Source organism: Mustela nivalis, assembly GCF_964662115.1.
Source record: "Mustela nivalis genome assembly, chromosome: 2".
NCBI classification, from domain to species: Eukaryota; Metazoa; Chordata; class Mammalia; order Carnivora; family Mustelidae; genus Mustela; species Mustela nivalis.
The window spans coordinates 102,113,295-102,128,845 of record NC_139021.1 but is presented as its reverse complement, the minus strand read 5'-3'; the positions used below and the strand labels follow the sequence as shown (position 1 = coordinate 102,128,845).

Below are 15,551 nucleotides of genomic sequence, written 5' to 3'. Positions count from 1 at the left end.
GAGCTGTGATTTGCATTTTACTGCAAGACCTAGCCTGTACTTGTGAATGGTCTAGCTGCAGAGGCCATTAGAGAGAAAATAATGATCTCTCATAATGGGAGTATCAATAAGAAGGCAAACCCTGAACTTGCTGGCTGTTCTTCCTGGCTGGAGAGAGTTTGACTGGCCTCTCAGTTATTTTTTCTAAAAAACACTACAAATGTGCTTTAGTCCTTTCTCAATATTAGTCACACACTTAGATACTTTCCCAACATTAGAATATGAATGAATTATGGAGCTTTCTTTAAAATCAGTAGCCATTCTAAATGATATTGGGCATCGGTGTTTCAATTCTCTAGGGATATTTCAGGATTGTTTATTTTAGTACAGTTCTATCCTTTGTTTTAAAAGATTAGGATTTTGTCTGTCCCTGGAAGAGTGCAAAGTAAGATTACAATGGCCTGTAGTTTTTCATTGGGATGGAGCTCCCGGGAGGGTACTAGCAAGATCAGTGACCTTCCTTGGAGGAGAATTACCTCTCAGATTATCTACCAAATTATTTTAATTCCAGAAAACAATGAGAGGGAACAGGTCCACATTAGAGACTTTTTAAAAACTGAATTTAAATTAGAAAAAAAAAAAAAAGAAAAAAGAAAAACTGATGGTAAGCAATGAGACCATAAATAAAAAGCAAAATGATTCCTAGAAACATCTAGAATGTTACTTAAGTGCTCAGGCAAAAAAATTAGACAGAGTAGCAGTCTTGGAGTGAATGCTGCTGTAGATGGCCTTATCTTTTGAGCTTCTAAGTGCGAAAACATTTCGTCTGCTAGGATTAAGCAGAACTCTCTAATGGGAAGAATCTGGCATACCACCTCAGCTTTCTGAGGACTTTTGGGGAATTCCCACTTTATTACACCCTTCTGTGTTGGCAGTGAGCAGATGTGTGACTTTCAGGAAACTACAACACATACTGCTTCCTGGGCTCCCCCTTCCCCTCAATTGTTTAGGTCAGAAAATTTGTATTTTCGGTTCCTTCCTTCCTTCCTGCTTCGCCCGCACGTTTCACGGTATGGGTTAGCGCCTCCGATCCGCCAGCACCACCTGAGGATCCCGGAAGCCGTCCCCGCGATGGAAGAGGACCAGGAGTTGGAGAGAAAAATATCTGGATTGAAGACCTCAATGGCTGAAGGCGAGAGGAAGACAGCCCTGGAAATGGTCCAGGCAGCTGGAACAGATAGACACTGTGTGACATTTGTATTGCACGAGGAGGACCATACCCTAGGAAATTCTCTCCGTTACATGATCATGAAGAACCCGGAAGTGGAATTTTGTGGTTACACTACAACCCATCCTTCAGAGAGCAAAATTAATTTACGCATTCAGACTCGAGGTGCTCTTCCAGCTGTTGAGCCATTTCAGAGAGGCTTGAATGAGCTCATGAATGTCTGCCAACATGTGCTGGACAAGTTTGAGGCCAGCATAAAGGAATATAAGGATCAAAAAGCAAGCAGAAATGAATCCACATTCTAGTCTCTTATGCACTATACGGGGAGGACATCCTCTAGGATATTCTCTTCGTGATCTTGCAAAACCCAGAAGTAGAAGTTTGCGATCACAACACGATCTGTCCTTCAGAAAGGCGTGCTTCTAGCTATGACCCATTACAGCCGTTGGAATCCCCGCAAGAACCTTTGTACTCACCTAATAAATTCCCTCTTTTATTTAAACTAAAAAAAAAAAAAAAAAAAAAAAAAAAAAAAAAAAAAAAAAAAAAGAAAATTTGTATTTTCTGTACAGCAAATACTTGTGAATGGAAAATACAGAGATCACAGTGAAACAAATTGCGTACCTGCTATTAGCTCTGACACCCAACTGAGGAAAATATAGAATATGCAGTAAAATAAAAGGCATACAATTTGTTGTAATGATGGCAGGTGTGTGGGTAGGGGAAAGTCTCACAAGCCTAGCACACACCTCAGAATTAACTTGAGTTTCGTCTCGCCCCTTTAAAAGCTTGTTCCGTTTTGGTCTTTTTCCCTTGGGCTGACCTGTAATTTGTACTGGATTGATTGCGTGACCATTCTAGAACTCAGATGGGTGTTTTCAATAGCATGCCAAGATTTCAGACAGTAGAGCAACGAGAGTGGTAGCTAAGGACCTGCTGTATATATTCCAGGCTTGGTTTCAATTAGCGCCCAGGGGCTACTTGATACATTATCTCTTGTGTTTTTATTCTCCTACCAGGAAAATGTGGGAGTTGGGCTGTATGGATTCAGAGGTTTCAGCTCTAACTCTTTGCTTTTAGTTACTACTCTTTGAACAAGCAATAGTCTTTCTGTTTATTAATTTGCAAGTTTTATGAGCTATTAAGCCCCTTCTAATATTAAACGAGTAATTGATATTACATCGTTCTATCTCCATTCCATCATTTTTTCATGAGTTTTATATTTCCAAGATGGGTTGCATCAATAACTTTAACAAGTGTTTTAAACAGTAGAATGGCCATTATTTTGTAGCAACTACTTGTTGTAGTAGATAATGGTATTAAATTGCTGTCACATTTCTGTAAATATCCAATTCTGGATAATTTCCCAAGTAGCTTATATTATCCATACCTGAGGACAGATTATCAGTCCATTAGATAACTCACATTTTCAAACTAACTGTTGATATTCAAAATCTTTACAATATAGTACTGATCCTTTTTTACTGACATTGTATATATTTTTTTTTCATAGGAGTATAGTTGCCACACAATGTTACATTAGTTTCAGGTGTTGGACATAATGATTCACAAGATTTTACATTATGCTGCACTCATCACAAGAGTAGCTACCATCTGTCACTACAATAGCTTTGACTATGTTCCCTACACTGTGCCTTTTAGCCTGTGACTCATTCATTCCATAATTGGAAGACTGTACCTCCCACTCCCCTTCCCCCATTTTGTTGATATCGCTACCCCCTTCCCTCTGGTCACCATCAGTTTGTTCTTCATTGTTACCTGTTTTATTCTGCTTTCTGTTTATTCATTTAGGTTTTTGTTTTTTTTATGTTTTGATTTTACATATGAGTGAAATCATATGGTATCTGTGTCTCTCATTCTGACTTATTTCACTTAGAATACCCTCTAGGTCCATCCATGTTATTGAAAATGACACAATCTCTTCCTTTTTTATGGCTAACACACACACACACACACACACACACACACACTCCATTCATCTGCTGACGGATACTTGGGCTGCTCCCGTATCTTGGCTATTGTAAATAATGCTGCAGTAAGCACAGTAAACATACAGGTGCATATGTATTTTCAGATTAGTGTTTTTGTTTTCTTTGGGTAAATACTGAACAGTGGAATTACTGGATCATATGGTATTTCCATTTTTAATATTTTGAGGAATCTTCATCCTGTTTTCCATGGTGGCTGCACCAGTTTGCATTCCCACCAACAATGCATGAGTGTTCCTCTTTCTCCACATCATCACTTGTTCTGTTTTGTGTTTTTTATTTTAGCCGTTCTGACGGGTGTGAGGTGATATCTCATTGTAGCTTTGATTTGCATTGCCCTGATGATCAGTGATGTTGAGCATCTTTTCTTGTATCTCTGTTTGTCTTTGTTTGGAGAAATGTCTGTTCAGATCCTCTGCCCATTTTCATTGGATTATTTGTGTTTGGGGTATCAAATTGTATAAGTTCTTTATATGTTTTTGATATTAATCCCTTATCAGATATATCATTTACAAATATCTTCTCCCACTCTGTAGGTTGCCTTTTTGTTTTGTTGGTGGTTTCCATCTCTGTGCAGAAGCTTTTTATTTGGATGTAGTCCTAATAGTTTATTTTTGCTTTTGTTTCTCTTGCCTCGGAGACATAGCTAGAAAAATGTTGCTACAACCAACATCAGAGAAATTATTACCTGTGCTCTCTTCTAGGATTTGTATAGTTTCAGGTCTTACATTGAGGTCTTCAATCCATTTTTAGTTTATTTTTGTGTGTGGTGTGAGAAAGTGGTCCTGTTTCATTCTTTTACATCCAGCGTGGTACTGGTTATTCAGAGGAGGGTAGAATTGTCTTTAATAATTATTTTTCCCTTTCTATGTGAAAAACAAATGATTACCTTTGCTGCAGCAAACACATTTCTTTTAACCAAGAGTTAAGAAAATATTAGCTTCTCTGGTGTTAACGTATATAAAATCCTATGGTTTGTTGCACTGTATTTTTGAAAATGAGAGGGTATAGAAAGTAGGTAGGAGATAATGGATACTTTCTGATGGTCTTTTTTTTTAAAGATTTTATTTATTTATTTGACAGACAGAGATCACGAGTAGGCAGAGAGGCAGGCAGAGAGAGAGAGAGGAGGAAGCAGGCTCCCTGCTGAGCAGAGAGCCTGACACGGGGCTTGATCCCAAGACCCTGGGATCATGACCTGAGCCGAAGGCAGAGGCTTTAACCCACTGAGCCACCCAGGTGCCCCTTTTCTGATGGTTTTTAAGAGTAATTTTACTGGGGGCACCTGAGTGCTCCATTGATGAAGCATCTGACTCTTGATTTCCACTTTGGTCCTGGTCTCCAGGTCATGAGGTCAAGCCCTACATTGGCTCCATGCTGGGTGTGGAGCATCCTGTAGATTCTCTCTTTTTCTCCCTCTTTCTCACCTTCGCTTATGAATGTTCTCTCTCTCAAAAAAAAATTTTTTTTTCATTAAAGCAGATGGATATTTTTATTGGTGAATCTTTAATTTTTCTCAAGATCCTTCAAGAGGCTGTATGCCTTTGAGTGAAATGACTTTAAATTTTGTTCACCAGTGAGTTTAATTGCACTGTGAATGACTTGTATTACTGCTGGTCATTTTGACCCGTCATGCTGTGAGTTAGCACATCAGTGTCTCAGGGAATGTTTTCTGATTAATCTCGTGTGAAGCAGGTCTCCTCCATGGTGTTCCAGTGGCTGTCTTTCAGTCCTGTTCGTTGTCCAAATACAGTACTCAAGCTGATTGGACTCAAAAAGAAGAATAAGGCTGAAGGCCGTCTCTTAATTTTTTTCATTTGTTTCCTCCATGCTATAAAATGCTTTTTTAAATCTGTAATAGATTACTTCTTGAGTGGATTCACTATAGCTTCAGAAACTGGAAAGATGTTGAAAAGCTTCACAATTTTTATTTTTGTAATTTATTTTTCTATTTAAATTCAATTAGCCAACATATGGTACCTCACTAGTTTTAGGTATAGTCTTCAATAATTTATCAGTTGCATATAACTTTTACTGAAGGTAGTTCATCCTTGCATTTTTATGAAAAGGGTTGTGTTTTTTTTTTCAGATTTAGAAGGACCCCATTTTTAAATAACTGAAATTGTTATGTGCTTAGTTGGCAGCATATTAGATCGGACCAATTCATCTTCGTCTGAGCTGAGTATAAATAAACTATGGTCTCCACAGAATAAGGTGTAAGGGGAGTTTATGCTGATATTTTCCCACTGACGATGCTCAGTGACATTTACATTCTGGCACGGGGAACACAAACGAGACATTTCTAAGTGTCTTCTAGCTAAGCGTATTTTTAAGTTAGTCAAAGAAATGCAACATGTTGAAATTCTTGTTGCTATTATAGTTTGTTCTAAGACTTTTGTTAATATTCCTGCTTTGAACAAATATACGTTGAATTCTCACCGGGATCGGACCTCATCTCTCCAGAGCCTCTGAGCTTGCACGTGTAAAGAAGTCTGGAGTTTCGATGTTTTCCTTCTTCCTCTGTACTCTGTCTTTTCCTTCAGAGTTGAAGAAAAAAACTATAGTGAGATGAAGGGAGAAGGAAAGGGGTCACCGGAAACAGGGAGATGGAGAACAGTGATTTTACCCCTAAGTCCCCCGGGAGAGAAAAATCACTGTTTTTAAGGGATGGGGGTCTTTAAATGAGCATTGTGAGGGGCTCTTTCAGATAGCAGCGTTTTCACTGTCGTTTTTCACGTATCTCATAAACAGCTAATAGGAACTGAAAATCAGTGGTGTGGCCTCCATGCACATGTTGGTACAATTCGCTCCACGCTCTAGACTTGTGCGTGTCCTAGCATAGCTCCGTGGTCGGGGCACCCCGCTGACCCGCCTTTCCGAGGCTCTGTTCCAGTCGTTAACAGGCGTCTTCCCGCTATCCCTCCTTGGCGTTCACCAAGGCATCCTGGAGTAGATTTGCTCCTGTGGTGTTTGTAAACGGCTGAGTTCATCAGCCATCGGACAACGACACCTTCCACTCCACTGACAGTTCTGGCGACAGGGGTAAGACAAAAGGCATGAATTGTTCCAAAATAATGGTTTAAAAATGAAAATGGTGATTTGAGGGAATAATCCAATTATGTAATGGGAATAGCTTCAGGCCGTAGATGGCTGTGTGCTCAGCGTGTAGCGTGCAGAAAGGTCTTAGCAGGCTTTGCGATGTGTCTCGTGCCTTCCCCTGTGTGGTCGATGTCCTTTTGCCACCCAGCATTTGAGAAGCTGTATTTTCAGTGCAGTAGTCTTCTCAGAGTGAGGCATCTAGGGCATATATAACAAATTACCTTTTTGATGCTTTACCTCTACACCAGCTTATGCCACCAACTCAAAAAGCCCAAAACCAGATCCCACATTCCCATGGCCACTCCTGGGTCTCTTGACAGCGCCTTCTTTCCGGGTCCTCAAATCTAACGAGTTGAGGTCATTCGTGTTTCTTTCTCTGTCTCCTGCTGTTGGCTCTGTCCTTAAAAATAAATCCATATCCAGTATTCTGAGCAGTTCTACAGCCCCTCACCTACTTCCCAGCCCAACTCACCATTGGCTCCCACCTGAACTCTTTTAATGCATTTTATTCTCCTCACTATACTGCATGCTTCTGTCTCTGATTACCTCAGTCGCTCCAGCCTTGTCTCAGCACTGGAGTCAGACCAGTTCTTGAAAATGTAAGCCAGCTTGTCATACTCTTACTCAAAATTCCGTCCTGGCTTCTCCTGTCCTTCGGAGGAAAATCGGAGGCTTTGCTGGGAACTGAGGCCCTCATTGATCCATTCCCTGCTGCTTTTCTAGTGTCCTCTGCCCCCACCACCCCTTTCCCTCACTCCCTGACCACCCCCCACACACACTGTTTTCCTCACTGTGTCCCCTACACAGCAAACATGCTCTGGGCCCTGCCCCAAATGCCCTTTCTGCAAATGTCTCAAGCGTGATTTGCTCTCTCTCTTTAGATCTCTGCTCAATATCAATCCATCAGAAAGTCCCCTCTTGGGGTGCCTGGGTGGTTCAGTGGGTTAAGCCGCTGCCTTCGGCTCAGGTCATGATCTCAGGGTCCTGGGATCAAGTCCCACATCGGGCTCTCTGCTCAGCAGGGAGCCTGCTTCCTCCTCTCTCTGCCTGCCTCTCTGCCTACTTGTAATCTCTCTCTGTCAAATAAATAAATAAAATCTTAAAAAAAAAAAAAAAAGAAAAAGAAAGTCCCCTCTTACGACCCTAAATAAACAGCCCTCCCCTATAAACACATCATGTCCTTCCCTCTTACTTGATTCATTTTTCTTCATGATGGTTATTACCACCTGAGATAGGTAGGTAGGTAGGTGGGTAGATGATTGGCTAGACCCCTTCCCATTCTGGAATATAAGCTTCTTGATGGCAAGCTACTTTTTGTTAACCTCTCTATTCCTCGCTGTGTGAACACTGTGGGGCACACCGTAGACACTCCGTAAATATTTGTTAAGTCAGTGAGTGATGCAAGGCATAAATGTTACTCTGCATCAGACTGCTCCATCCTGCACTGTCCTGGGGAGAGAAGGAGCTCGGTGAAATACCAAAGAGCGAGAATTACTGTGCAGATCTCAACGGGCACCATTCAGTAGGAAGAGAGAGATTGTTCGAGGCTTGTAAGTCGTGAAACGTTTCATGGTACTAACAAGACCACACTGCTCAGCCTGGGCAATGGTTGTGTTTAGAGTTGACACTCGTGGATGGAGAGATTGTCAATCATATGCACATGCGCAGGAGACAGCCCGAGAATTCTTATTCCAACCCTGAGGGGGATAAGAACCTCAGATGCTGATCTGTGTATGCTGATAGTATTTTCAGTCAAGCATCATTTGAAGCTGTGAGAGTGGATGCATATCTAACAGACAAGAGTAGTACTAGACAAAGATGGGGGCTGGACCTCAGGAAGTGACAGTTTAACAGACGGGCTGAGGGGTCAGGCCATTAAAGGGAACAGAGAAGAGAAGACCAGATGGGTTGAGAAGAAGCAGACTAATGAGATGCCACTAATGAGGAAACTAATGAGGAGGGTAAAAGATAGACTGTTTGAAAGATTGGAGTCACATCCAGTAGGAGATCCTCTGGAAAGCCATTGGACTTGAAACCTAGGAGGTCATGGGCAGACTGGGTGTGTCTGGAGGGGAGGAGGTGAGCCGGTGACAGGGACTGTAATGCGCATGTGCGAGGAGGGGTGAGGGTGCTGGTGCTGGGAATTGCTGGGAATACCATCATGAAGTTAGACGGGAAAGGATTAAGATCTCGACGAAGCCATCAAGGAGTGAGGCCACACTGGTGGGATCTGCACTTCTTTCTTGAAGATTTTTATTTATTTATTTGACTGACAGTGATCAGAAGAGAGGCAGTTGGGGAAGGTTGGGGGAGGGAAGCAGGTTCCCCGCGGAGCAGAAAGCCCGATGTGGGGCTTGATCCCAGAACCCTGGGATCATGACCCGAGCTGAAGGCAGAGGTTTTAACCCACTGAGCCACCCAGGCGGCCCAGGATCTGCACTTCTGATGGGCAGGGTAGAGGCCCTCCTGTCCGTCGCTGCGCACAGGGTCACAGGACCCAGGATGCCCCTCACACAGTCCCTCACATAGCTCACCAGCTCTGTGTTTACCTCCCTCTTCTCCAAAGTGCCCAGCTCACAGACGACTCTTGGCCGCAACTTATTAGATTTAGTGGCACCATCCCACGTGTCAACTTCAAGAGAAACCATCAGATTGGACTCCCATTGACTTTTTGCTTTTTCTGCCTTGAGTCTTTCGTAACAGTGCAGATCCTGTGGTTTTCAGGCAAAAATGTCACTCTGCACAACATCAAATTTTAACTGCTCAACACAGCCCTGTCTCAGGGAGAGCATAAGGGCTCTATAAAATACAGAGAAGCATTCATTCCCTCGCAGGTTTCAATGAACCCAGGAATTATTACCGACAGAGTCAAATGAGAGCATGTCAGAGGCTTAGATGGTAAACAGGAGTCTACAACACACAGACAATTCAGTATACATCCCCAGAGTTGCCTTCAGAAAACTGCTTACTGCCGGGGTCTTGTCAGAATGGATTTTTATTTCTTCTTCACACCAGGTAGTTAAATTTTTTCAACTCTAATGATATGTGTAGGAATGAAAGAATAATATATTAAAACACTGAAGGATATTTTAATAGGGCTGGAGATGGGTTGGAGCCAGAGAAGGAAACAGACGGAGGGAGGACTATGGCCATTTTTCTAAGAACTCCAGGTTCAGATCACCAAACTCCTTTATGATCACTGCTCTTTAAAGGTAGAAAATCTCTAATGAATAGCTGAGCAGATTTCTAATGGGGCTGGTGGCAGGTTCCTGTGGGGCCAGGTCTTTGCTGTCCCCTTGTTCCCAGCTAGAGAACCCTTAAAAGAGGGAACAAAGCATTGTCATCTCTGTGTTCCTCACATTAATTAGAACAATGTCAGGCTCCCAGGCTCAATAACTGTGTGCTGATTTCCGCCTCCTCTGACTTCATCAGAGTAGGTTAGTGCTGGTGGCCCCTTGGAAATCAAGTGCAATGCTTCTCAGCACTAACTCGCATACTAATACGCAGGGATCTCGATAAAATGCAGCCCTGACCCTGTGGATCTGAGGCGACACCTGGTTCTGTGTTTCTCACAGGCTCCCAGGGGGCACCTCCAATGCTGGTTTGCAGACCACGCAAGTCCCACATCTTGCGCAGCAGGAAGGCACCCCTCTACCCGCGAGGTAGACCCATAGCATGATCCAAGTTCCTCTTCCTGAAGCGTCAGATGTGGCTGAACAGAACTTGAACTTCAATATCTTTTAAAGTATTTAGACAAAGTTATATTATGAAGGCAAATGCAAAATTTAATTATAAAAAATTGCAACTGTGATTTTAAAATTAAAAAAAAATGTAAACTGTAAAACAACAACAGCAACAAGAAAAAATAAAGGCTGTTTTTGTAGTTGAGACCACCCCCTGCAGGTGACCATGCCAGTTGGCCTCTGGAAGATGTATTTGGATCAGAAGCTTCTTGAGTGCTTTAGAGGACAAGGTTCAGAAGCACTAATGTAGGTTGGGAGAAGGGGGGTAGGGTTATGGACATTGGGGAGGGTATGTGCTTTGGTGAGTGCTGTGAAGTTTGTAAACCTGGCGATTCACAGACCTGTACCCCTGGGGATAAAAATATATGTTTATAAAAAATTAAAAATTTAAAAAAAAAAAGAAGAAGCACTAATGTAATCCCAATGAGGAAATGGGGACCGGGGACACTGGAATAGCTAGTTAGCCTTGTAACAGTGCTGAGGACAACAGCTAACATTTATTGTGTTCTTAACTATGTATGAGCCAGGCGTGGCGCACGATACGTGGGTTATCACGATATTCTCGGCAATTTTCTGGAGTATGTGTAATGGTCGTTTCCATCTCGATCTGAGGAAACAGAGCCTTTAGAGAAGCCGGGCAGTTTGCCCCAAAACACACATCTAACTTTTGTCAACATCCCTGCTGTCAACCACAGGATTTCAGTGCCTCCCAAGGAAGGGAGAGCCAGGGCTGGAACCAGAGCATCTCCCCTTCCGTCCAGCACTCCATGGAGAAGCTGAGATAAAGCAGGTCGGTGCCTTTGGCAGAGTGCCTTTGGAAATTCTAGAGATGTGCCTTATATGAACCTGGAGAGTTACTCCTCCCTTATTTCTTTCATGATAACAACCAGCAGATTAACCAGGTTTTCTGTTCAGGTGTCTGATCCGTAGGCTCAGAGACCATCAGTACATTCTCACTCATGTGCACTTCTGCTGAGCGGCCATCATATTAAAGGAAAAGAGTGTCTAAAATGAGTTTTTATAAACTCATGGTTAATGGGCTTCATATTCCTTTCACAAATGGAACTTACAAGGCTAGCACCTGGAGTGTTATAAAGAATAAGTTCTCTTCTGTACATTTCAACACAGCATTCTAGAAGCTACCCAAGTCAATCTTTCGTAGTAATTTTGCAAGCTACCCAATATTCACCACTGCCTTTTGGGATGTGGATGAACTTGCCTTCTGCCCACAGAGTGACCTGGGGGCCAAGAGCAAGTGCAGCAGGAGCTGTCCCCCCAGGGTGAGCCGCTTGCTTTCATGCATGATGGCTCTCCAGTCTATAAAAATAGACTTAATTTTCTCCTTCTCCCTATAACAAATCCCTGACTCTCCCAAAAGCGAGAAACTCTGGATCATTTCTATTAAAGGAGATTCTGTAGAGACTCGGGTTTGGAAAAAGTCAAGCGGTTTGAAATGATACAATCTGATGTTGCTGAGACCATCGGTAGACCCCAGGATCAGCAGGAACCCTGAAGTTTTGTGTGTCTCTCCTTAAGCTAAGAACCCTGAGGTGTATGCTAAAGAAAATATTATTCTGCTCCATACAGTACCATAATTTCTCAAATTACTTCATAGCAGTAGCTGAGAATATGTAAAAATTCAACACAGTTTATCAAGCAAGAAATACAAGAGAATTCCAAGTGGTCAGCTCAAAGCATCACTACCTCTGTTGAGTTAGTTGCTGAAGGTCCATCTAATGGCTTCGCAGCGCCCTCTGTTGTCCAGCAGTAGTAGTGAAGCAGCACAGAGCCTTTGTGAGGAAAGGAGGCTGAGGGGCATAGGACCCCACATACAGACTGTGTGTGGAATCATCTCTCAATCTTACTTTGAGATTTGATTGAGTCACAGGGAAGCTAAATATTTCCTCTCGTGGAGCCTACGATCCACCATATGCAATCCAGAATTCATGATAAGTCCTGCCATCTTCTTCCCAAATGTCCCTGAGACAGGTGACACATTGAGTTCTTGACATTGCAGCGTGAAGACACTTGTAGATGCCCCTTTCCTAGGGTAACTGAGTGGAAAGCTGTATTTTCCCAATGAACAAAGAGGTCGAACTTCCACCTATCTTCCTTCCTGCTCGTTTTGGTGAGGGTAGGTCTCCATGGGGCTGGTCCATCTTGGTAGTTCCTTAGTGCAACACAAAGCCTAACGCGTGGCAGCAAATTCAGAGAACGCTTTCCTTAGACCCCCTCCTGCAGGTGAATGGAAGTATATGTTAGCTTGCTACTTAACGCCATTGGCTATGGTGAGGAGAACGGAAAGGAAAAGGACTGAAGACACAAGGCAACAATGTCCATCATCACATTTCCTTCAAAACCATGAATCTGTTTACCAACTTCTTTTTGAAAGACCTACGTTTCCTGGAGAGCGTGTTTATGTGAGGCAAGAATCCTGGGAAATGTTTTCCCTTTTCATCAGCTACAGTGACACAAAGAGCTTTGAATTTCAAGAGGTGCCTGGTCTCTCTACCCATCCTCACTGATCGTCAAAATTATGATCATTTCAGTGTCAGATTTAATCGTGAGTTTTTGAAGATCAACCTCCTTCTGAGCGTGAATATGATAGCCTTAGCCACCAAAATCCAATCCGAAAGACATGAGGTAGGAGATCATGGCTAACAAGTTGAATGATGAAAGCTACGAGTATGCCCCATGTTGCCAGGCAGAGCAGGAGTCTCATAGATCGAAGAGGAGAGGCAGGGCACACACACGCCCCCTTTCAGGATGGCCTTTTGGAGATCCCAGTAACTACCTTAGGTCACATTCACATTTTTCTGAACTGAACTTTCAAAGGTAGACCTGGGTCCCACAGGAGACAGACTGGTATCTTGCTATTCTGAGATTTGCCAGACTTGGTCAACCAAACCAAATTTCTTTTAAACTCTGGTGATCAGAAGATTTATAGTCTTCAGAAGCAACAGGCATTGTGGTAATGGGAATGAGACAGTATTTCCCCTCTCCGGGAACATTTATCTGTCCTCAGTGATGACAGCTTTATGATTTTACTGAGAAAATCTACAGAAGGTGCTTTCACAAAATCAACTGTCTTTTGACATATTTCCAAGGGCAGTGGCATAGGAAAGAGGAACCACATTATGAAGTAGAAGCTGAATAAAACTCAGGAGTGAAAAACGACTTGTCATTACCATGAAGGGAAATTGACTTTTTTTTCCTCTTCATTTATCACATTGCTGCCTCACATGTCACCCACTGTTTTTCTTTATTCGTAAAGGACCACGCTGTGGAAAACTTTCTTCCTGTGGTAAAGACCTGTTCATCTGCTGTGTGACATTGTCTCCTGGGAATTCCTCAAAGTTGGCAGCATTTGAGTTGCCTTGTCCCCACTTTGCATAGGCCGAGGGTCCGCCTCCCACTTCGTACTGTTGCAAGTCCTGTCTTCATTTAGATCAAAACTGCCTTGTGTTTTATAGGGAATTTGTTTTATAGTTGGGTTTCTGAGGAAGCCAAGTTGATGGTGAACCTGAACTCCACGGCATCTTTCCTGAAGAGCCAGATGGTCCAAAGAGGGCCATGTGCAAGTTCCCCCCCAAATCCTAGGACTTGAATTGAGGTAAATATAGCCCCTTTTTCTTAATTGAGGCTAAGGGGGTTAGCAAAAGACAGAATTATCATTCTTCTGAATCTTCCTGCTTCTCTCACATCAGTCCTTTTCTCTCTATCACTTGCACTGTGTAAATTTTCCCCTTCATTTCTCTCTGCTGGTCTGTGACTCATGCAAGCTCTTTTCTTCTCTTGAAAATGTTCCCTTTTATCATGTCCTTGTATTTTTTTAAAAGTTTTATTTAATTTGTTTGACAAAGAGAGGGTGCACAAGCAGGGGGAGTGGCAGAGAGAAGGAAGGAGAAGCAGACTCTCCACTGAGCAGGGAGCCTGATGCCGGACTCAGTCCCAGGACCCTGAGATCGTGACCTGAGTCAAAGGCAGACACTTAACCATCTCAGCCCCCCAGCCGCCCCTATTATATCTACCCTTTAAGCTCTTCTCATTCATCCCCAAAATCATTAACTCATTTCCACCTCCTGTTCCTTCACTATTCTGAGATCATCCTCAGCTCATTTCCTTAACTGTTAACATTATTCCCCTTCAAGACCTAAAATAAGTCACAATGATGAGAGTAGTGATGGTTGTATATTGAAGCTGTTATGTTTCAGGACACACTGGGCTCCAGGCTTCACATTTGGCATCTCATTGAGTCCCTGAAAGGAGAAGATGGCAGTGTGCCCCTTTAATTGATGAGCTTCGACGAGGTTCATACAAGGAATTGCTGGCAGAGCTGCTGGTCTGGTGCATTTTCTCTGACTCCTGGTGTGCGAGAAAGGGCATGGCTTGCTTCATTATGAGCTATAACTCACAGGCCTCGAGTGAAGCTTGATAAATATTTACACCATCTCCTTCACTCTGGGCCATTCATTGACCCATATCCATTGATGCAGATAAGTTACTTTCACTGCACACCTTCCAATAATTACATATTGGATATCTGAAGCAGCTCATAAATTCAGGTCCTAGAGGTAGGCATAGTGACGAACTAGGATGAGGAAGAGAAGAGTGGGGGATGGGAACAGCAGCCTGGATAGCAAACAGATGAGAAGGTCTCGCGTTTCTAAGACTTGAAGGACTTTGCTGCGGCTGAGCTCCCAGGAATCTGGGGCATGACGGGGAGTGAGGTGAGGCGTCACTGCCTTAAAGTGGGTGGGCCAGGAACGGTCAGGCTCATACCTGACCTCTTCACCTCTTCCCATGAGGCTGGAGAAGATTTGTGCAGGTAGCAAAGAAAACAATGAATATATTTTTTATTTTTTTAAGATTTTATTTATTTATTTGTCAGAGAGACAGAGAGCATAAGCAGGGGGAGAAGCAGGCAGAGAGAGAAGCAGGCTCCCTGCCGAGCAAGGAGCCCAATGTAGGACTCAATCCCAGGACCCTGAGATCATGACCTGAGCTGAAGGCAGAGGCTTAACCCACTGAGCCACTCAGGCACCCCTACTATAAATATATTTTTATACTGCAAAGTTGTTTTAATAAAGTACACAAATCTCCAAGGTTGTTTTTCCATCGAAATCTATGACATGCTTATGTCATTCCAAATCACCCTGCCCTGACCCACACAGTGTGAGGTGGGTACCTTCCCTCGTTTCCCTCAGCTGTAATATTACCCTGAGAAATGCCAAATCCATCATGAAACCATTAAAAAGGCAAAAGGAGTGGGGGGAGAGGTTAACCAGCAAGGGTTAGCCTCAGTGGAACACACGTCTCGATCTGAGTCCCAGCTCCGTCCCTTCTGTCACTTCGTACATGTGCTACATCTCTTGGTTTACTTTTTTTGAATAATGGGAACACCAGTGCTGTATATCCTACCATGTTATTGTAAGGACTAAATGAACGAGGGTACTTTAAAATACTCCATGAAGTATAAAACACACTCCGAGG

At 43.0% G+C, this 15,551-nt stretch overlaps 2 protein-coding genes across 9 annotated transcripts in view; both read left to right on the top strand.

Annotated features, from left to right (window-relative positions):
- Nucleotides 1-15,551, top strand: part of CHRM3 (cholinergic receptor muscarinic 3) — a 509,004-nt gene that overhangs the window by 388,399 nt on the left and 105,054 nt on the right. The window lies entirely within an intron of this gene.
- On the top strand, nt 1,000-1,761 carry LOC309859754 (DNA-directed RNA polymerases I and III subunit RPAC2). Its single transcript, XM_082720842.1, has one exon. The coding sequence runs from the start codon at nt 1,111-1,113 to the stop codon at nt 1,510-1,512; it is 402 nt and encodes a 133-aa protein (XP_082576968.1). The 5' UTR covers nt 1,000-1,110; the 3' UTR covers nt 1,513-1,761.